This window comes from Onthophagus taurus, chromosome 3 (genome assembly GCF_036711975.1).
Source record: "Onthophagus taurus isolate NC chromosome 3, IU_Otau_3.0, whole genome shotgun sequence".
Lineage (NCBI taxonomy): Eukaryota > Metazoa > Arthropoda > Insecta > Coleoptera > Scarabaeidae > Onthophagus > Onthophagus taurus.
Window position 1 is genome coordinate 18,077,256 of NC_091968.1, and position 22,458 is coordinate 18,099,713.

The following is a 22,458-nucleotide window of genomic DNA, read 5'->3' on the forward strand; positions in this document are numbered from 1 at the left end:
ACTCGTGTGATTACACGACTCGGTCTACGACCTCGTCGTGCAATTCTCCACACTCGTACTGTAATTATGTTTCTAGCCCACTTGTAATATAAATAACTATTATTTAATGATTTATTCTGTAATTGAATTCCTAAGTTATTACTTCTACTTAATATTCCCGTTATTTAAATAGCAGTATTTATCAAGTCAACAACAATATTATGTAAATATGGGCAAGAGTTATTAGCGAGAGATAAAAGAAATAAAAAAAAATCATTCAGGTTCTTGTTCATCTTTTAATTGGTGTTCTGACCAACCAAGGTGAGTTGGATTATTTAAAATGGAATCAGTGTACCATAATGCGTGGTCCGATTCGGACGTTCTTAGTATTAACTCTCATTTTATTCGTTAAATCTCAAGGTACGTTTTAATTGTATATTTAATTTGTATTAAATTTATTGTTAAATCAAATAAACTGCTTGGATTAACCATATTTAAGAATTTCAAAAATGTAACTTACGAAATGGAGCCGTTGGAACATGTCAACACGTCTTACAATGTACCTCGGCCAAGAAAGAACTTCAGCAAAGATTACATCCTATTTCATGTGGATTCTCTGGTAGATATCCTCTGGTTTGTTGCGATCAAAACAAAGCTGAAATTGCCCAAGGAAGAACTTCAAATAGAATTAGCGAAGAAAGTAATATATTAATAATTTAATATTACACATTAATTAATTAATATTTCATTTTATCCTTAAAGAATGTCAAGAATATTTAAAATTAGACATCAAAACTACGATATCAACCACCACTACTACAACAACACCAAAACCTGCGAAGACATTTTCGTTTAATCCTTATGTTATTAAAGGTGTGAATGCCTATTATGAAGAATATCCCCATATGGTAATTCAAACACAAATCATTATTTAACGTTTATATTTAAGGTAATTTTAGGCTATTTTGGGATATGGTCCATCAAAAAACCTCGAATTTAAATGTGGTGGGAGCTTAATCAGTGATCAATTCGTCCTAACAGCAGGTCATTGTTTAGAATCAAGAGAGTCGTAAGAAAACACAAATTTTTACTTTTAAGCATCTAATTTTTTAATTATTTTTAGTGGACCAGTTTCTTCGGTAAGATTGGGCGATTTAGACATAGCTTCAACAGTGGAACTTGCGGAACCTCAAAATTTTAAGGTCCAAAAAGTTTTTACTTTCCCAGAATACGATTCCGAATCTTTTTACCACGATATAGCTCTAATTAAATTGGATCGTCCGGTCATTTACACGAGATACGTAAAACCTGCTTGTTTACAATCAAAATTTGAATTAGAAAATAATAATTTAACGATAACTGGTTGGGGAGCTTTAGAATTTGGTGGTCAATCGCATAGCTATCTTCAAAAGGCTCCTTTACGCAGTTTGCCGGCAGAGAATTGTGCGAGAAGTCTTCCTAAACAAGCGAAATTAGCGAATGGTTTTGATGAAGAGTTGCAAATATGCGGGGGAGATCTAGAAACTATGGTGGATGCGTGTCAAGGTGATTCTGGTGGACCGATGCAATTGAAAATTCAAGAATTACCGCAAATGTATAGGATTGCTGGGGTTACATCGTTTGGAAATAATTGCGGGTTAGTTCCCGGGGTTTATACAAGAGTCTCCAACTATATTTCTTGGATTGAATCCATAGTTTGGCCAAATTAAATAAATGTAGCAGTAATTATTCGTTTTATTTGACCTTAAAATTTCTTAAAACGCGATAAGTGTTTTTAGTAGTTTAAATGTCAATACACGCATTAAATTTTCAAGGTTTTCAAGTTTTCACATAAGTAGGCAAATTTCTGTTTCTTTTAATTTTTTTAGTAATTACTGTGTCGCATATCTTTGTGAGTGTTGATCTGAGCGAAAAGGATATGGAAATTGCTTTTATTTATTTATTTATGTACATTGGACACAGCACAGGACGAACCCAATAAAAGCTGTGTCACTAAAAAGAATACGAACAAAACAAAATAATAAAGACACAAAATAACATCAGTAGTGAACAGTAGTAAAAAAGTAAAATAAAATAAGATAAGTAAAATAAATGATCAAAAATTCAGATTGAAATTAAGGAAACATTCTATAAACAAGTAAAAAATAACAACAATAAGGAATTGCTGATTGTAATGTTAACAATGATGATACGGCATGCTCCCAACAGCAGCTAAGGTCGATTTTTTAAACGAGATAATGGATTCATAAGCAAATATATCGATGGACAGACGATCGGCTGATCCAGCGGCACGCAGCAATGGGGAATGTTGATAAGCATTAGTGCGGGTTGTAGGAGTGAAAAAGAGAAAATCATATCTCAGCGTTCTGGGCGGAACATGCAAATTCACTAGAGACGTAAGCGAAGTCGAATTATAGATATTATGAATTAATTTGTAGAATAGCAATACGTCACTAGCAAAACGTCGCTGAGTCAGTCGCAGAAACTGAAAGGATTGGCACGCCGAGTCGTAGTCAACATAGGTGATATGAGACTTCCGACATAAAAATCGGAGGAATCTCTTTTGGACTAGTTCCAATCTTTTCACGTACATGTCATATTTAGGATTCCAGACGACAGAACAATAATTTAGAACGCTGAATACATACGCAAAATAAAGAGTTTTTATGGAACTGATATCAGTGAAATCAGTCGCTGATCTCATGATAAATCCAAGCATGCGAGAAGCCTTGTTGACCACCGAGTCGACGTGCTCATTAAATAAAAGTTTACTATCAAAGGTCACCCCCAGATCTTTTATAGACGTGACTTTCTGAAACAATTCCCCACCAATAAAGTAATCAAAACGTATGGGATTAGCTTTCTTTGTAAATGTAATGGTAACACATTTACTAAAATTTAGGCTAATAAAATTTGTCAGACAATATTGAGCAAGATCGAGGAGATCGCGCTGAAGAGCAGAACAATCCTTAGGGCCAGATACACGACAAAAAATTTTTAAATCGTCTGCATACATTAAACAGTTTGAATGTTTAAAACAATGAAAAATATCATTAATGTAAATATTGAAGAGCAAGGGGCCAAGGATGCTTCCCTGAGGGACACCGGACGAGACGGCCACCGCCTGTGAGGAGAAACCTCTAATTCTGACACACTGCGTTCTATCAACCACATAGGAAGCGAGCCACTCTTGTATGTTGCTGAGCAAACCAACTTGCTCTATTTTATTTAATAATAGCAGATGATCAACCTTATCAAATGCTTTGCTAAAATCAGTGTATACGGAATCAACCTGGCAGTTATCGTCAAAAGAATGCAAAATGTAATTAGTGTATTCAAGAAGATTAGTCTCTACTGAGCGACCAGCAAAAAAACCATGCTGTCGTTGGTCTAAAACATTCTTAACAATGTAAAAAATTGGTTTATAAATTAAGCTCTCGAGAACTTTACCGAATATAGGCAGTAAAGAAATGGGCCTGTAATTTTTGACGGAACTTCTACTGCCAGATTTGAATATAGGCACAACTGTGGCACGCTTCCATATTTGCGGAAAGACGCACTCTCTTAAAGATCTATTGTACAAAATTGTTAAAGGCTCACTAAGAGATTCACAGCAGTTTTTAATGAGAACAGGAGGTACACCGTCGCCGCCAGGCCCCCCAGTAGAGTTAACCGCTCCCAGAGCTCTCAAGACCTCAGCCTGTTCAAACTGTAGGGACTGGTCGCAGAAGCGCGAATTTACAGGGAGAAAACCATTGCTGCCACCCGTAACCCGCGATGAGCGAAATACCGAACCGAAATAATTGGAGAACAGATCGCAGATGTGCGTACCATCAGTAGCAGTAACGCCGTCGAGTGTAACCTCGGTAGGCATGTGACAACCCTCTCGTCTGCTCCTCACGAATGACCAAAACTTTTTGGGGTCATGCCGTATATTTTCTTCACTAGTTACAACAAAGTTTCGGTAATCACGATTGATAAGAAACTTTGAGCGACCCCGTAAGAGGGAAAAGGTGACATAATCAAGGTCATTACTGAACCGCTTCCACTTTTTATGCATTTTACGTTTTTCACGTATAACTTTTATTGTATCTTTTGAAAACCAGCACAGGAAACCGAGTCCTACGACTCGTCTACGCGGTACAAAAAGTTGAAATGCCCCAGATAACATTTCATAAAAGTAAGTGGTAGCTTCGTCCACAGTCCCACCGCTCAAGCGATCCCGCCAGGATACCTCATTTAAGAACCGATCAATTTCAATAAATGATGCCGACTTGAAATTATAAAGCGACTCGTTACAATGAGATAGATTTCTAGAAATTGAAAATTTACATGAAATATCTAGTGTAGTGTGCGCGATATCTTCTGAAACAAGTGCATAAGTACTTAAAACCAGCTCAAAGTCAAATAACGTGTTGGTAAAAATAAGGTCAAGAATGTTACCAAAATTATTACAATAATGATTTAATTGATACAGACCGGTTAGAGCGATGTCATCTAAGAAGTCCGCAGCTCTAGAAGAGGTAACCCTAGACGGAATACAATATCGACAAGCGGGGTCAAGAGACCACCCAATTTCCGGTACATTAAAATCACCGCAAATCAAGAATCCCTCATTAGGGTGTCGCTTAATCACATCTATTAGGGATTGGGAGAATTGCGTAAGCGCAGCGTTGTCATTCGGCGGTATATAAACACAACATATATTAAGCACCGAGGAACCACTTCTTAAAGCTACACACACCGCTTCAACACCTGTAAACCAGTCCGGTCGCTCCGCACTCTGAATCGCCCTAGAAACGGCCAACAAAACACCGCCACCACGCCGAGCACTCGCATCAACGTTCATGAACCGGTCGCGCCTGTAAACAACATACGAGTCGGGGAAGAATTCCGCGGATTCAATTCCGGGACAGAGCCATGTTTCTGTAAGAGACACAACATCCAAATCCGCGTTTAGAAGGTTTGTGCTGAAAATAGTGCTTTTGCTTCGCAAACCGCGAACATTCTGATAGTAGATAGAGATGGATTTGTTTGGCGCCATGATTAAGAGAAGAAAATTGGTGAATTATTTAAATGCGATAAAAAAATTATTCCAGTTTACGCAAATCTTCGTCGGAGTTAATCTGAATGACACGGCTACTGTCGTTTTTCTGGACAAGAATCTTACAGTTGCGCGTCCAGATGTATTTGTAATTCTTTTCTCTAGCCACGGCTCTAGTAGTGCCAAACAATTTTTTATTAGCAACTGTGAGATGCTCATTAATGAAACACTGCTGTGATAAACCCTCAATCGCAAACCCTGGACGGGATCCCTTAGGGAGGGAACGTCTCTTGACGACAGCAGCAGCCAGTACCGAATCGCGCTTTCTACGATTACAAAAGCGAACGATGATGTTCTTTGGTCGGCTCTTATCACCAAATTGCGGCACACGATGAACGGCATCAATATCATCTGTTTTTAACGGGATCTCAAGAAAGTCACCTATTTTATTAATGATTTGAGTAATATTCTCATCCGACTTTTCAGGAATACCCGGTATCTCCAGGTTGTTGCGCCTGGAATACTGCTCTAAGTCCGCGACCCTAGTGGACAAATTGTAAACTTGTTTCCTCAACAAAACATTTTCTGTAGAAAGACCGTCGATTAGTTTACACTTCTCTTTAAGGAGTATTTCGAAATCGGTAATCTGGTCAGAGCAGAATTGTACCGACTTTATAAGTTCGTCATTATTAGCTTTCATATCCCTAAGTTCCGATCGGATTTCCCTAACCATCTTATAAACGGCATCGAGAGTCGGGACGGGGTCTGTGACACGATTAAAATCATGCGGTAACATTGTCCTCCTACGATTATCAGAGGATGAACGGCAACCAGGACATTTCCACGACGATCCGGGGGTGGAGAGCGCAGAAGCTGCCGCTTTGGAGAGCTCCACGCATTTGGCGTGAAACCATCGAAACAGCATCGAAACTAGTTTTTACACCACGAACCGAAACTAATAGGTCAAATAAGATAATTACAAATAACTCTTATGCAGTACAATCAACGGAAGAAAAACAAACGAAAACGGACGGAGGAGGTTATCACGAGTGTAACGACACTGATATAACACAACTCCGACAACTTTTAACCGTCAAAAAAGAAAAAATTAGAAGGAACTACACGATCACGTACTTTCGCTATGGCGTAAACTTGTTCTGAATGAAGAATGTTAACAAAAGAGTTAGGCTAGCGGACATTGCGGTGAGGGAGCCTAATAAGACTTGATCAAAGATTATAATGTATGATGTGGGAGGTAAATAGATGAGGGAGAAATCTGGAAGAAAAATATAGATGGTAAGGTGGGATGAGTTTAACCCTCATAACACCAGGTCCTTTTTGTGACACGTAATACCAATGGGGTCATTAAAGACCCCAGACTCTTTTATAAATAAAGCAACTATATTTGTTTAAAAAGGAACATATATTTGTTTAAATCTGATCTTGACGTGATGATCTTGACGGTTCTTTTAACAGTTGTACTAGCGTCGAGACTATTATCGAATCTAAACCTAAAAAACATAAACAAGTAAAATTAAAAAAAGTATGAAAGAGTCAATCAACTTTACAATTACTTAATAAAATCGACCAGTTGGAGAAAGATATTGGATATTTAAAGATTAGATTGACTAAGTCAGTGGTATTCAAACATTTTGGCTGCATGACCCCAAATGGTACACAGAGGTGACATGCCGACCCAAACTTAAAATAATAATTTAATTCTAGTTGTTCCAAAAATTGGGAGAGGTATTATTATATCAAGAATATGTTAATTTGTTTTTATTTTTTTTGTTTCATACATAGCAAATATATTATGTTAAAACAAGTACCTATAATAAACAGAATATCAACTCTGCAGTTAACAAATATTAGGTTCAAAATCAACATTAACGATTTATAACTATTAAAATTATAATATGGCGTACACGTAGGAACTTCATCAAAAATCAATACAAAAGAAAAATATTTAATGAGATCTGTGAGCCTGTTTCTTATTTACAAGTGCTGATATATCTGGCTCTATTTTGCTCAATTTGAGTCTTAAAGGTGGCTCTATTGCTATTTTGTTTCGGTATTTCGATTTTAGGTAGAGAAATTGGGAAAATCCCAACTCGCACATATAAGATGACGCATATAGTAATAATACCTTTAGAGCTTCATCAGACAGTTCTGGATATTCATTTCGAACTTTAAGGCAAAAATTGCTCAATTTAAGTTCTTTGAAAATTAATTTTAATTCTCCATCAGATGATAACTCAATTAGTTTTTCACTAAAATGAAATGACACATTTTTGGGTCATTTACATTGAAAGGGATTTCGAATCCAGTCAAAGTTAGAAAAATCTTCCGGAAAATAAGTACTAAGTTGACATTTTAAATCTGTCAAGTGAGATGTTATATCTTTAACAATCGATTGAATAACTTTGAACTTGTTTTGTATAACAAAACATTCTAATGTTGGAAATGCTGCAAAATTATTCTCCTTGCAGTATGAGCACCACAAATCTATTTTTTTTGTAAAGGCTTTAATTTTATCATTGGCCACTAATATATTTAATTGTTCACCTTGAAGACTTAAATTCAACTCGTTTAATTTGAGAAAAATGTCACTTAAGTAAGCTAACCTACATAGCCATTCTTCATCGGTTAAAAAGTTTGTAAATTTTTTGTCTTTATCATTATCATTTAAAAACACAAACACTTCTTCTTTAAGTTCAAATAGTTTCGTTAGAACCCTACCCCTCGAAAGCCAACGAACCTCTGTATGTAAAAGAAGATGCTGATGCTCACTACCCATTTCTTTGCATATGTGCGCAAAAATCCTTGAATTCAGAGGACGCGCCTTTATAAAATTTATTATTTTAACTCCAGTATCTAAGACAGACATTAAGTTCGGTGGCATGTTTTTCGATACAAGCGCTTCTCTATGAATCATACAGTGAACCCATGTTACATTGGATGAAACTTCTTTGATTCGGGCTAGAAGTCCGCTGTGTTTTCCAACCATGGCACGAGCTCCATCACTGCACACACCCACACAAGTTTCCCAAGAAATATGGTTTCCCGTGATGTAAGAGTTTACCGATTTAAAAATTTCTTCACCCGTAGTTCTTTATAGTTCCTTGCAAAAAAGAAAGTCGTCAACTACTTCATTTTTGTATTCATATTTTGCAAAACAAATTAGTTGTGCAGCATTTTGGCAATCCAATTGAAGACTAAAAAATTTACTTTTTCGAATTCTCATTATAATTTCGTTTTCCACATTTTCTGCCATTTCAAATATTCTGCGGCTAACTGTGGTATCCGAGAGTGGTATTTGAGATATTTGTTGCATTTCCTTTTCGCCAAACATAATGGCTGCTATATCTTGGACTGCTGGAACAATTAAGTCTTCAGCAATTGTGTACGGTTTGCCAGATTTTGCTATACGATAGCTTACTCGATATGAAGCCTCCAATGCTTTTTGGTTAACGTCGGTAAAAGTAGTCATAAAATGTTGTTTACATTTCAAATGACCTACTTTTTTCTGAAAAAATTCAACGGGTTTACCTATGGATTCTGGGTGTTTTGTGTGTAGGTGTCTGTGCAGTTTATTTGGTTTCAGTGACTCGTTTGACAGCACTGTCAGACACATTACACATCTAGCCCTTGGTTCATCATCTTCAGTACATACGAAACCATATTTTATAAACTCATCATCGAACTTACGAACCCGTTTGTTTGCTTTTACTTCTTTATTTGTCGACGCTGAGGAAACAGAAGCTTCAGCACGTATTTGGTCCGGGTCGGAAGAAATCAACCGAAATCGAAGCACTCTTCTCGATATTTGTTTCTCCATTGTCTGTTTTATCAATTATTTTACCATTTTTTAGCCACTTATGCATGATTTTGAAATTTGTATGTTAAGTTGTCCGTTTATTGCAAGTACTAATTGGAAGTTAAACACGAAATTTTATTGCTAAATAACAACTACACTCGCAAATGCACCACGCTGAACTTGTTTGCCAAGTCATGTGATTCCCCGAAAACGAATTACTGCCGGCCCAAAGTAGATTGGCCTGTGAAGGTCAGATGCGCAGTGGCAAACGGTTGAACCGTCTCTCTCTTTAACGATTAACCGTCGCACTCCCACTTCGGCGCAGTAGTGACCTTCACAGGCCAATCTACTTTGGGTCGGCTGTACGCGACGTCGTTCCATATACAGGGTGCGAGAAGTCAGTTAACCGATATTAATAAAAAAATATGAAATTGCATTAAAATGTTTGTACTTATTAAATTAAATTAATAAAAAGGATTAAATTTGACTAAATTTACAATAAATTACTGATTATTAATTAATTATCTATAAATTATTAATAGCAGTTAACTGACTTTTCCCACACCGTATATAGTTCCTTCAAAATTTGTTGATTTTAAAATTACAGTAATTTATCAAAAATTTAAAATGAAATTATATGTTTTAGAAACTAATATTTTTTCCCAAATAAGTGGGAAATGATGTATGTGTATGTATTCTACTAAATTTATTTGGAATTATTTCATCCACCTTGCGACCCCGAAAAAACTTTTCGCGACCCCATTTTGGGTCGCGACCCATAGTTTGAATACCACTGGACTAAGTCATTAAAGTCGCGATCAAAAAAGTGCCTTAAAAAATCCGACTTGGTGACAGACGTGCTAAATAAGAAATCATTGGCACCGGAAACTGACAATGAGAAACCATTGGAACTGCCTCCTGCGGCTGCAACTTCTGTTCCTGTTGTACATGCGGAGGGACCGAATCCTGTGGGCCTTACCCCTAAGACGAAGGTGTTAATACTGGGCGACAGCCACGCGCGTAGTGGTAGTGATTATCTACGTAATTATCTTCCTGGCACGTTTGAGATTCTTACTATATGTAAACCGAATGCCTATCTTGACGAAGTTGTTAAGGATATTGAATTATTATGTGCTAATTTTACTAAATCTGATTTTGTGATCTTATTTGGAGGTTGCAATAACGCGTTGAGTAATTGTAAGATTGCAAGTGATGTACTAAAAAAAGTTAGATCTGTCAGTAGTATAACTAATGTTATTTTCATGTCTGTTCCTTTCTGGAACCAGAAACCTCAACTTGACAATTATATTTACAAAATTAATCGAGATATATATCAATTCCTCAGTGTAAATGTTAATATAAGAAGCCGTTGTCATTTTTTGGAGACAAATTCACTTTTAGGACCACGAGATAAAACTAAACATGGACTACATATGAATGGCCGTGGTAAAAATAAATTGTATATGTACCTAGGTAAACTTATCTTAAATATATTCAGCGCTTCTCGAAATCTACATCCTAATTTAATTAATATCGATTGTTCTGATCAGAATTTTTGCTACCTAAATCCAATTGTAACAGTAAACTAGCTTATGGCGTATATGATAATGACATTAGTGTTAAGTTTGTTAATCCGGACGACGATGACGTGTCAAAGACAATTAAAATTTTACACTATAATATACAGGGTCTTAATGGCAAAAGCTTGCAGCTTGAAATTTTTGCCAAAGATAATAATTTTGATATTCTGTGTTTAAATGAACATTGGTTGTCAGATGATGAGATAAATTCTTTGAAAATAGATGGGTTTGCTAATACATCAAATTTTTGTCGCCATGTTCATAAGAATGGGGATGTGGCCATTTACAGTAATTATACAACTATGTCCCCTAAACAATTTTCGTTTGATTTAAAGTATTTTTCCAAGGAAATTGACTTTGAAGCTGCAGGCTTGCTTGTTAACGGTGTTCAGCTCGTGACAGTCTATCGCTCTCCTAACGGAGATTTTCATCTTTATTTATCAAAATTATCAGAACTTTTAGGGAGGTTATCATTTGATAGAGGTGTTGTGGTGTCTGGAGACTTTAATGTTCATTTTGAATCAAACTCTAAAGAGTCTTGGCTATTGCGGGATCTTTTTTCATCATTCGGATTGAGCATAGCTACGAAAGAAGCTACTAGATTAAACGCTTGCCTTGATAATGTATTTACTAACCTTGATACCTATCTTTGGAATGTAAAGGTGGTGAACCCATGTTTGTCGGATCACTCGGCGATCTCTTTCGAGTGTAACATTGCTAATTGCTACCCTAAATCTAAATCTAAAATTAGTTATCGACCAATTATTACTCGCTACGGACTTCTAAAATGTTATAATTTTGTTGAGAAAATTGATTTTTCTTTTATTAATCAATCGAATATTGACGTAAATACTAAATTCAAAGTATTTGTTGAATTATTATCTGATGCTCTAAATTCTTGCTTTCAATTAAAAACTAAAATTGTCGATAGTAAAGACATCGACACTAATCATGTATCCTGGTTTAATAACGAAGTTAAACTAGCTAGAGATCTGCTCAATTTGGTTTCTGATCTTAACAAATCCTTTCCAGAGTTTATTCCTTGGGACTGTGTAAAGACTTGTAGAAATCACTATCGTAGAATTATAATGTGTTATAATGTCATGCGGATGACTTTAACAGTTACTTCTGCAATATTGCGGAAGAACTACTTTCTGATATTCCACTACATCAAAGTAAAAATTCGGATAATGTTAATTTTTTTTCGGGACAGTTCAATGTTCATGAAATATCGTTTAACGACATGAGAAATGTCATTTCTACGCTTAAGAATACTTCCAGTAAAGATATTTATGGTTTGAATCCGAACATCATAAAAGTTATTCAAAACTTAATTATTATTCCCTTAGCTAAGCTGATTAATCAATGTATTGCTGTTCATATTTTCCCTGATTGCTTAAAAATAATTAAAGTGGTACCTGTTTTCAAAAGGGGGTCAATTAATGAGGTCTCAAATTACAGACCAATCTCAACTACACCTGTTTTGGATAAAATTTTCGAAATAGTTTTATATAACCAGTTAATTGCGTATCTTGAATCCAATAACCTCCTAAACGAGTCACAGTTTGGTTTTAGGAAAAATAAATCAACTACGTCATCAATTTGCAAATTAGTTTCATATGTTAACGAATGTTTTGAAAACAAACATTATGCACAGGCATCCTTTTACGATCTTACGAAAGCATTTGATTGCGTATCTCATAACCAATTGTTAATTAAATTACAAAATTTTGGCTTTGATGCTGGTTCTGTTAAGCTAGTTAAAGCTTATTTATCAAATCGATTGCAACAAGTAATTTATAAAAATAGACTATCTTCAAAATTATCTATTAAGTATGGAGTACCTCAAGGGTCTGTGCTGGGCCCCATACTTTTTTTATTATTTATTGATGACTTAGCTGATAACGTTCCTGAGTCAAGTAACATTATATTATTTGCTGATGACACAACCACTGTGAATATAAGTGATAATTTGCCGGATCTTTTTAGTGAGGTGGTTGGATCTCGGGGTTGCATTTTTGACTGGTTTTCAGCTAGTCAGCTTAGCGTAAATGAATCTAAGACTCAGCGGTTACTCTTCTCTTTGCGCGCACTAGGTGATAATGTTGATAACCCTACTGTCAAATATCTAGGAGTTCATTTAGATCGTAAACTTACATGGGAAGAGCATGCAATACGAACAACTAGTATATTAAACAAAATTATTTACTGTATTAGAAATTCAATCAATATCGTTCCAGTAAATACAGTAATGATAGCATACTATGGTTATTTTCATGCTCACTTATCATATGCCATTCTCGCTTGGGGTTATTCTGCACATGCTGCTCGGGTGTTTAGCGCTCAGAGACGATGTATCCGAGTGATTTCGAATTTAAAATTCTCTGAGTGTTGTAGAGCTAAATTTGTAGAGTTAAAAATCTTAACTCTACCTTGTATTTATATATTTAATTGTCTCCTTTACATTAAAAAAAATCTTCAGAATTTCAAAAGACATGATGAGGTCCATCATTATGGAACCAGACACCATGATAACCTCATGATTGATTATACTCGCACTGAAAGAGCTAGGGATGGCACTAATTATTATGGAATAAAATTTTTTAATTTGTTGCCTAATCCCATTAAATTACTTGATATTAATAATTTTAAATCAAAGATCAGAAATTACTTGTTAGCGAGAGCATTCTACAGTGTGGATGAGTACTGTCTGAGCACTTTTGATGACCTAGTATAGGCCTTATCTCGCATGTCTTACTCGTCCGGATTTGTGCCGTCGTTTATTGTAGATGTAGTTTTAAGATGTTCATAATGTTGTTAATTGACTAGCGGTAATGTTACAACTATATAACAAATATAAACTTCATTTTGTATCTGATTTACACTTAGAACAAAGAATTATGTGATGATTGTTGCAAAGGAACTGTTTGCAGTTATGACATCGCTTCGTATACTTCCTGTCTAGATTTCTAGGACATTTGTAGCATCTCCCACGTTTTGATGTTCGAATGTCTTCTGTAGGGCCTTGTGATGTCGAAGCTTCATCTGTGCTGGTTCCAATACCTACTAATTCTTTTCCTAGCTGTTTGAGAAATTCTCGTCGTTTGTACCCTTTTTTGGCTTTCCAATCGTCGTTTTGATGAATCCATATAATGTATGCGTTCAGTGCACTAACATCAATCATGTTATAAATAATTGTTACAGGTCATCTTCTTGTTTGTCTCTTTACCGTGTAAGTTCGCAGTAGTTTATCCATAGTGTCCACGCCTGATTTTGTTTTATTGTAATCTAAAATTATCTGCGGTTTTTTCTTTTCATCATTAGAAATTTTACCAATGTCATGCATAGTCGAGAGCAAGGTAACGACTTTTCCCTTTTTTGGACATAGCTTTCTTCTGATAACCAAAAATTGTAGAATATAGTTCTCGATGGCGCGGTGTTACCAATTCCTGTGGTAGTTCTGGTTTATTTTTTCGTATAGTACCAAGTAGTGTTATTTTTTTTTTCCATTTCCCGTGCAAGATCAAGGCTGGTAAAAAAATTGTCTATAGTGACATTTCTTCCCGACCCTTCCAAGCCCCTTACCATATCTAAAACAACTCGTTTGCCTTGATAACAACGTGAATGACCAGATACAGGATAAATTGTGGCAACGAGGACTATTCAAAATTTAGAACTAGGGGAAGTACCGAATGGACAGGAATATGTAGGAAGTGATTCCCCGGTAAACAAAATAAAATGTAACAGCACGCGTAGAAAACGGGGAGGCACAGCACGTATGAATAGCTGGGGTGACTTATGACCCCAATGGTATTACGTGTGATTTTTTTATAAAAACTATAAAAGTTACAAAATTGTACTTCAATTTGTATAAATAAATAAATTAGAAAATTACATTTACATCACCCGTGGGGTCCCCAGTGACCCCATGGTATTATGAAGGTTAAAAATGATATGAAGGTGATTATTAAGACGGAGAAGAGAGACAGGAATGTGACAGTTACATTCAACTCGGGCTCAACCCTATCTCAACTCAGTTTAGAAGATCCACAATTTCCTCTCCTAATGCAGCTATTAAAGTTGTATCGTCTGCATATCTCAGGTTTGTAATCTTCTTGCCCCCAATTGAGATCCCTCCATTCTATCCAATGCCTTTTTCATTGTGTATTCTCCATAGATGTTAAAGAGATTAAAAGATGATACTATAGTTGCAACATTTTGTAATTGCACCCTTCTTATGTATAGGAATGAAGGTAGAGGTAGACCAATCCTTGGGTCATTGACCTTGTTTCCAAGCTATATTATAAAGCTAAGGTAAGATTTTAATGCCATTTTGATTCATATTCTGCAAAACTTCTTCTATTTATTATATCGTCGCATTTAAACGCCTTACCTTTGCTTGCAAAATGTCTGGTTCAATCTTGTTTATGTTAGGAGTTCTTTCGTCGTTTCCCAAGATCTATTGATCCTTGAAGAGTTGTGTGCAATATTTCTGTCAAACCTCCAAAACTGCTTCAATATCCCGTACTATAGTGCCTTATTCCGATTTTATTGCGCAACTGCGTAGTTTGAAAGCTGTTGACTTTCTGAAAGATGTCTTTGGTTTCGTTTCGGTACATGTGCGTTTCTATCTCTTTAAGATAGTTTGATTTCTACAATTTTGACCATGAAATACAAATGGCTGGAAGTGCATAATTCAAAAAATGTATTGAATGAAATCCAGAGGCTTCTATCAGACAAGCTGAATGTTTATCTGTGGGCAGAGCTAAAGAGCTTAGTAGAAAAGATGTAAATAACTTTATTGTAATTTTGATCAAAGTCATGATCGATAATGACTTTTTGGATAAACCTATATACTATGGGCGAATCCGGTGTTCAGCTGAACAATAAACCCAGAAAAGTTATAACAAAAAAAGATCGTCAATTCCATAACATCTGCGGTGAAATGTGAGACAATGACAACCTGGTGCAAGCTGCTTCTTATAAGCATTTGGATCATTGAAAAGCTATTTCAACCATGATCAATCAGGTCATGCGTACGCATGTAAATAAAAAAATCAGTCGTTAAAATGCTTCGATTCGCGCTGCTACACCTACAAATGCTTTTATAGTTAGTGGATTCAGAAGTAGCGGAATTTATCTATTCAATTCAAATCAAAATTTCCCACATACTGTATTCATGTTATCAGATATTGCAATGGGCAGACAATTGCCCCAGAAGTGAGCCTGTTGAAGTCGAATAAAGAACACAAACACTATTACCTCAGGCATCTTCTTCTATGAATTATCAATCGGACTTTGTTAATGGAAGATATTATTGTTCATATTTTTTTTTGGAAATGTAGAGCTTCGGGGGCGAATGACTTGGGTTTATCAATACTTTGCTATATATAAACAACCAGCACGATATCAACATAATGGTATTTAAAATCATTAGTGATGATATAGGGTTCATTAAACTGTTCCTTTTTGTAAATCTGCGGTGGCCACTTAATGGCCACGTGCAGTCGCGAGCCAAATTCACACCAACTTGAATCCTGAAAGGCTTCTGGAGATGTTCTCATCATAGGGGCAGTATTCAAAAAGTCCCCTCAAAAGTTAGCACCGTGATGCTAACATAACTATGCAACGTTGCAATTAGACTTAGACGTGTGCTATATTGCTGGATATTAGCAAAAGTCGTCATGCTGCTAAAACTGATTAAGCCATCTAATGATATAAAGTCTTACAAGCCAATATCATTGCTTCCTATCATGTAGAAAATATTCCAAAATCTTCTGATAAAGAGATTAAAACCACTTAGAGTTAAATGACAACTCGTTCCTGACCGCCATTATGGATTTCGCAGCTAACATTTTACCATTGATTAGGTTCACAGGATTGTAGATCAAACCGAGAAAATCCTAGAAAACAAACAACGCTGCTCAACAAAAAGCTAGCAATGTTACTAGCGAGTTTTAAGATAGATTCAATAATGAACCATGGGTCTGATTGTTGCTACGTAGGCCCAATGAGCCATTCGTGGTTTGAGACCCCAGTTTCTTCCGGCAGATCTGATTAGCCATAATGGCCTTTTTCCTCACCTTGTCTAAGTGTGAGTTCCAGTTTAGTTTACTGTCTAGTATTATCCCTAGGTATTTAACTTTTATTTTGAAGTTAATAGTTCTGCTTTCAATGGAGGGTGCTTTTAATTGTAGCTTCTTTCTCCGAGTGAAAGGGACTGTTTATTAAACCTGGTGATAGATAAATATGAAATAATTCTGGATTATAATTTATTGATGCATTAAGAATACTTTTTATTCATGACGTTTTTCTTCGTCAGTTTTAGTACTTATGGAATAGATAATTTTATTAAGAAAAATCATCAAATTCTGACACTTTGTAATTTATGCTATTATTACATATTATATATGATATTACATTCTTCAGTAACATATCATTTTAAAAGCTTCAATCTTCCTCCGGCATGCAGCATTTATGGTCCAGGATTCTGAGCAATATGTTCACATATATACCTTCTTTTCTGTATGTTTATTTCTTGTCATCACTACCTGTATTCTAAACATGCAATTTATCTTCACTATTTTGGGTCATCTGCGTAATGTAACGTGTATAGATTTGTGTTTCCCAGCTCTAATCCCATATTCTCACACTTCCTTTTCAGTTTTTAAGCGACTCATCTAGGTAGACTAGGTGAACTTGCCAGCTAATGCCAGTCCCAAGCTAGAATGAAAAAAAGAGGATGGGCCGAAAAGTAACACCTCGAACAAAAAATCCTATGTTCATCTGGCTCGGACGTTAGCACCCATGGTACCCTGATGTTGCGGGGAAGCGGAAGAACTAAAACAGGGAAAACTGGTCTCTTGAGCTGTGGTAATCAGTGGTAAGCAACCAGTCTAGAGGATGAACATCTCAAATTAAAGTTCCCGCTCCTCCTGGTTATACGTGCGTGGATATGATGTTTTCTTTGTGTATAACAAACAATTCCCAACCATAACATTTTCTCCCATCATTCTCACTTTTCGAGATATGATAAAAATGTTTATCCACATAGGTTAATACTGATTTTCTGGATTTTATGGTTTATAACTACAAATTTCGAATACACCTAATTCTCTTTTGACGTGACGTATATGATGTAGTAAAAGTAATATCAATATAACAAAATTTTATGCATTGTCACTTTCTGACAGTAAACGCATACGTTTGCGTAAGACTGCAACATCACTGCCAACACTAGAATTATATTGTTCATCATCTTGTGAAATTATTTCTAGTCTCCTTGACAATTCAGTAGTTTTTAGAAGGAAATCAGTCATTAAAGATTGTATTTGATTGCGTAATAAACCGTTATAAAGTTCCTTGTAAGATGTCATTAATGATTTCAGTTCACGTTGAAATTTTGCCGAATTAATCCTGATGATCATGTTGTTCAAAATGATTACCTAATTTCCTGGCAAGATCAATAACTTCTTTAATTAGAGTTGCATTTAAAATGGGAGGATCTTCTTCGTCATTATCGCTATGTTCTCTGTCATGATGAGTGAGTCTCAAGGGTGAGGTCTATAATTTCAGTTTCGGTCAAGCTTTTATCAACTAATAATTCCTCTATATGGGTAAATGATTGATCATCGAATCCATCTCCACCAGTTATATTTCCCAGCGTTGTGATGTCAGTAAAAGCAGCGTTATTATGGATAATAGGATCAGGATTTTTGCTTTTGACACATTCTGGCCAAATATTTTTCCAACATGAGTTCAAGATTGATGGCTTTAAGTCAGCTAATGCTTACACAACTTGATTAATGTAGTTCATGATAGAAACATTTTTTCATTCACGCATCAATGACTGTTAAATCGTCATTATGGTCTAGTTTGTCTAGCACAGTGGTTCCCAAACTTATTATGGCTACGCACCCCTTCTTGAGCCAAAACGTGATCGTGGACCCCCTAGTCAGTGCCGCGCTACTAAAACTATTTTTACCGGAATGCAGTGGTCGTAAAAAGTGAGCTGGCTAGAAAATTGATGACCTGTCACTGGCTTGTGACGTAAAATAAATACATATAAAAACATTTTGATATTTAAAAAAACATATTCCTGTTTTAAAGATAACATTTTTTAATGTGATGGGTGAGCCTGCTGAGTTGTGATCAAATTGTTTATGTTTGGCTCTATATTTGTAAGCAATAACCACAAGTCACTACGAGCACTAACATCAAGTCGGTTTCTTTTTTTCGTAATCAGGTTCATAACCGCACTAAATCTACGTTCCATTAACTACGAAGACGAAAAAGCTATTAAAAACTTTTCCGCAGTGTCCTATACTTCGGGATATAAAGTTGGTATCTGTTTTTGTAACCAACATTTTTCATATCCGTCAACAAACATTGGTTTTAATTCTTCGTTTGTACTTAGCTCGATAAGTTGCTAATGAATAAACACAGAGCTAGTTGATTTGTATGTAAAAGGGTCCAACACCCAATCGGTAATAACCAAATGAAGAATGTCTTCAAATCTTTTTTTGAAATCTAAGTGAAGTGCCCCCAAGTGCTGACAATATACAAGCAAATCAACATCACGATTTTGTAACTAAAAAGGTTTTGGAAATTAAGAGAATTCTCCTCTTCCCAACCTTTCTTCATAAAAAAAAGTTTTTTTACGAATGCAGATATTACACTTTTTGTTTTTATTTAATTCAACCGATTGCCTTGCAGCTTCAAATTGATTTCGGTAAATTTGGCAAACATATCATTTCTTGAATGAAATAAATTAAGTCGCAGATCATTGTCTTCAGTTTCAAAGAATTCTAATCAAAAAGTGAGTAAAATCTATTCAAACATGCACTTCTAGACAACCAACGTACTTCTGTGTTCAGTAGCAAACGGTTGTAACCTTCATCATTCTCCAGGCAAAGTTGAGCAAATAATCTCTCATTTAAGGCATTCTTTTTGATTTTATTAACTGCTCTAATCATATAATTCAGTGAACGATGTAAGATTTTTGCTACTAAATGTTGTCGATGAATGACACAATGTACTGTTAATACATTCGGTACTGCTTGTTTTAAATATGCCAGAAAACCTCGATGGCGTCCTACCATTGCCGGAGGACCATCAGTAGCAAAGCAGATGATATTACACAAAGGAATAGCTTTTGCTTCAAAAAAATATTTAATTCCTTAAATATAATTTCATCTTTTGTATCAGTTTCCAAACATTTCACAAATCATAATTCTGGAAATATTTTTTTGTCCTTTACAAATCTTACATACGCTATACTATCTTACAAATTTAGTTCTTAATACACTTCACAGACTTACATATACTACAACAACTGACTACTGTTCTTACTTTTTGCGGACCCCCCAACGCTAGCTACGAACCCCCGAATTAATTTTATTTTGCTACTGACCCTCTGAGAACTTACAGGGACACGATTTACTAGCAGTGATTTTAACATACATTTTCCTGAAGCATTAGAACAATGCAATAATATTACACGATCCTTTGCTACTTTAAAACCACCGGCAGTTTTCTGCGTTTTTGCATTATAAGTTCTGCTCAACATTTTTTTCCAAAAAAGGCCACCATTACAAACATTCCAAACTTGATCTCTGGTGTATCCTCCATCTTCAATAAGTTTTTTAAGTTTTTCAGGAAATTGTTTGAAACTGCAGACGCAGTTTTTCCCTTAATTCTTATATTATGGAGAGCATGTCGTTTAAGAAAACCTGTCTTCCAACCTGTACTTGCAGCAAATTCAGGTTGTTTTGACTGACAATGAGATGAAGTGCTTGGCTCAACTTCTTTAATACGTTTATAGATTCTTAATGCAGTTTGACACATTCACATTACCAAAGCTTTTTCCATCTTCTCTTTGACATCATCTCTTATGTATGACGATGATTTAGCACCTATTTTCGTATGACGTATTTTTTATAAGAACAAATGCGAAATAGTTGGAGCGAAATTGTTTATGGATTATGTTTTTGCGACTTATTATGAACAATTTTTGTTAATGTAATTCTCAAGCACAGTCTCAAATTTTTTAGATAAAAACCATTTTGTTGTTAATTGTTTCTTATCGGAAAATTTTGGGATTTAAAATTCGCTGAGTTGGTAACAGTCATAGTTGATCATATATCGAGATATGATAAAAATGTTTATCCAAAAACGTCAACGAGAGAAATTGAATGGTCGGAGAGACATAAGCAAAGATCGCGCGAGATGGCAGACCACGGATACTCTGGGAAGATCTCCATAATGATGGATAGAATATCATGGTCATCAACATCTCAAAAGAATTGTGAGTTGGAAATTACAGGATTGAGAAACTTTAAGATCAAATAAAACAAATAATTACATACGTTTATTTAATTTAACCAAACTATGGATTCAATCCAAGAAATATAGTTGGAGACTCTTGTATAAACCCCAGGAACTAATCCGCAATAATTTCCAAAGGATGTAACCCCAACAATCCTATACATTCGCGGTAACTGTTGAATTTTTATTTGAATCGGTCCACCAGAATCACCATGACATGCATCTGCCATTGATATTGGATCTCCTCCGCATAACTGTACCTTTTCATCGAAACCACTCGCCAATCTCGGTTGTGCAGGAATACTTCTTGAACAATTTTCCGCTGGCAAATTGTATAAAGCGGCCTTTTGAAGATAACTATGCATTTTATCACCATAATATTTAGCTCCCCATCCAGCTATCGATAAATTGTTATGATCTAAATCAAATTTTGATTGCAAACAAGCAGGTTTTACGAATTTCGTATAAATCGCCGGACGATCTAATTTAATTAGAGCTATATCGTGATAAAAAGATACAAAATCGTAATCGGGGGGAGTAAAAACTTCTTGGATCTTAAAATTTTGAGGTTCTGCGAGTTCCGTTGTTGAAGCTATATCCAAATCGCCTAATCTTACCAGGGAAACTGGTCCACTATAAATAATTAGAAAATTAGATATTTAAAAAAAAGAATTTTGTTGATTTTTTACAAATCTTTTGATTTTAAACAATGAGCTGCTGTCAAGATGAATTGATCACTGATTAGGCTACCACCGCATTTAAATTCGATGTTTTCTGATGGACCATATCCCAAAATAGCCTATAATTATCTTAATAAATAAACTTTAAATAATGATTTTAATTTTTAATTACCATATGGGGATATTCTTCAAAAAAAGCATTTACACCATTAGCAACGAAAGGAGAACGTTTATACCGCATTACACTTTTTGGTGTTGTAGTTGTGGTGGTTGTTATCGTTGTTGTGATGTCCAATTTTAAGTATTCTTGACATTCTTTAAGAATAAAATTAAATATTAATCAATACATACTAGTAAATCATTAATAATTTACTTTCCTCGCTAATTCTATTTGCATTTCTTCCTTCGACAATTTCAGCTTTGCAAACAAACAAAATGTATGTTAAACCGAGAAACGTCTGAATGGAACGATGCATTGCGTTAAACTGATTTCAACTAAAATAATTCAAATCACCTTGGTTGTTGATGAAAAATAAACAGAACAATTAAGAGATAATGAAGATGTTTCATTATTTTTGTTGACTTAATTAATGCTGTTATTAATATGATGGGAACTAAGTAATAATTTAGGATTTCAATTACAGAATAAATCATTAAATAAAGTAATTAAAAACGTAAGTAATCAAATGTGTAATTTTGCGCAAACCGATGTGGAATTTGGAATTTTCGCCAATTAAGTTTTAAATTTTGTATAAAATCCATTTCTTGGAATATGAATGTGAAAATTTTCCAAAATATTAATAAAATTGTCTTCTTTCCAATGAACCAACCCGTTTTGAAAAATAAGTTTTAGTTTCTGAGAAAACAATATTTGAAGTTTTGATAAAATTTTCGATGTTGCAATTTTCATCGATAACTTTCAAAATTCGCTATAGAATTAATTTCTTAAAGGATCCTTGTGGAAATATCACCAATTATTAATTAAATTATCCTCTTTTTAATGCAAAAACCCGTTTTGAAAAATCACTTTTA

General features: G+C 35.1%; 3 protein-coding genes across 3 annotated transcripts; 1 reads left to right on the top strand and 2 right to left on the bottom strand.

The window, feature by feature from the left end:
• The first annotated feature begins 317 nt into the window (after window positions 1-317).
• On the top strand, window positions 318-1,704 carry LOC111419669 (serine protease snake-like). The gene is made up of 5 exons (XM_023052516.2): window positions 318-399; window positions 479-679; window positions 742-887; window positions 939-1,048; window positions 1,103-1,704. Exons 1-5 carry the CDS (start codon window positions 339-341, stop codon window positions 1,686-1,688), a joined length of 1,104 nt encoding a protein of 367 aa, XP_022908284.2. The 5' UTR covers window positions 318-338; the 3' UTR covers window positions 1,689-1,704.
• A 4,750-nt stretch (window positions 1,705-6,454) lies between these two features.
• Window positions 6,455-8,861, bottom strand: LOC139429497 (protein FAM200B-like). Its single transcript, XM_071195266.1, has 2 exons — window positions 8,252-8,861; window positions 6,455-6,534 (listed from the first exon to the last, which is right to left on the bottom strand). Exons 1-2 carry the CDS (start codon window positions 8,859-8,861, stop codon window positions 6,455-6,457), a joined length of 690 nt encoding a protein of 229 aa, XP_071051367.1.
• Window positions 8,862-20,776: 11,915 nt separating this feature from the next.
• On the bottom strand, window positions 20,777-21,906 carry LOC111424045 (serine protease snake-like). The gene is made up of 4 exons (XM_023057449.2): window positions 21,800-21,906; window positions 21,599-21,741; window positions 21,436-21,545; window positions 20,777-21,379 (listed from the first exon to the last, which is right to left on the bottom strand). Exons 1-4 carry the CDS (start codon window positions 21,900-21,902, stop codon window positions 20,794-20,796), a joined length of 942 nt encoding a protein of 313 aa, XP_022913217.2. The 5' UTR covers window positions 21,903-21,906; the 3' UTR covers window positions 20,777-20,793.
• Window positions 21,907-22,458: the final 552 nt, after the last annotated feature.

Bases quoted from the DNA above. Each gene is read 5' to 3' on its own strand.
- LOC139429497 (XM_071195266.1), bottom strand. From the start codon at position 8,861: ATGGAGAAACAAATATCGAGAAGAGTGCTTCGATTTCGGTTGATTTCT. The intron at 6,535-8,251 runs GTAAATTTTTTA...TATGTTTTTTAG, and splicing joins TATAATGAGAATTCGAAAAA to GTTTAGATTCGATAATAGTC.
- LOC111419669 (XM_023052516.2), top strand. From the start codon at position 339: ATGCGTGGTCCGATTCGGACGTTCTTAGTATTAACTCTCATTTTATTC. The intron at 400-478 runs GTACGTTTTAAT...ACCATATTTAAG, and splicing joins TTTATTCGTTAAATCTCAAG to AATTTCAAAAATGTAACTTA. The intron at 1,049-1,102 runs GTAAGAAAACAC...AATTATTTTTAG, and splicing joins TGTTTAGAATCAAGAGAGTC to TGGACCAGTTTCTTCGGTAA.
- LOC111424045 (XM_023057449.2), bottom strand. From the start codon at position 21,902: ATGCATCGTTCCATTCAGACGTTTCTCGGTTTAACATACATTTTGTTT. The intron at 21,546-21,598 runs GTAATTAAAAAT...AGATAATTATAG, and splicing joins TTGAAGAATATCCCCATATG to GCTATTTTGGGATATGGTCC. The intron at 21,380-21,435 runs GTAAAAAATCAA...AATTATTTATAG, and splicing joins TGTTTAAAATCAAAAGATTT to TGGACCAGTTTCCCTGGTAA.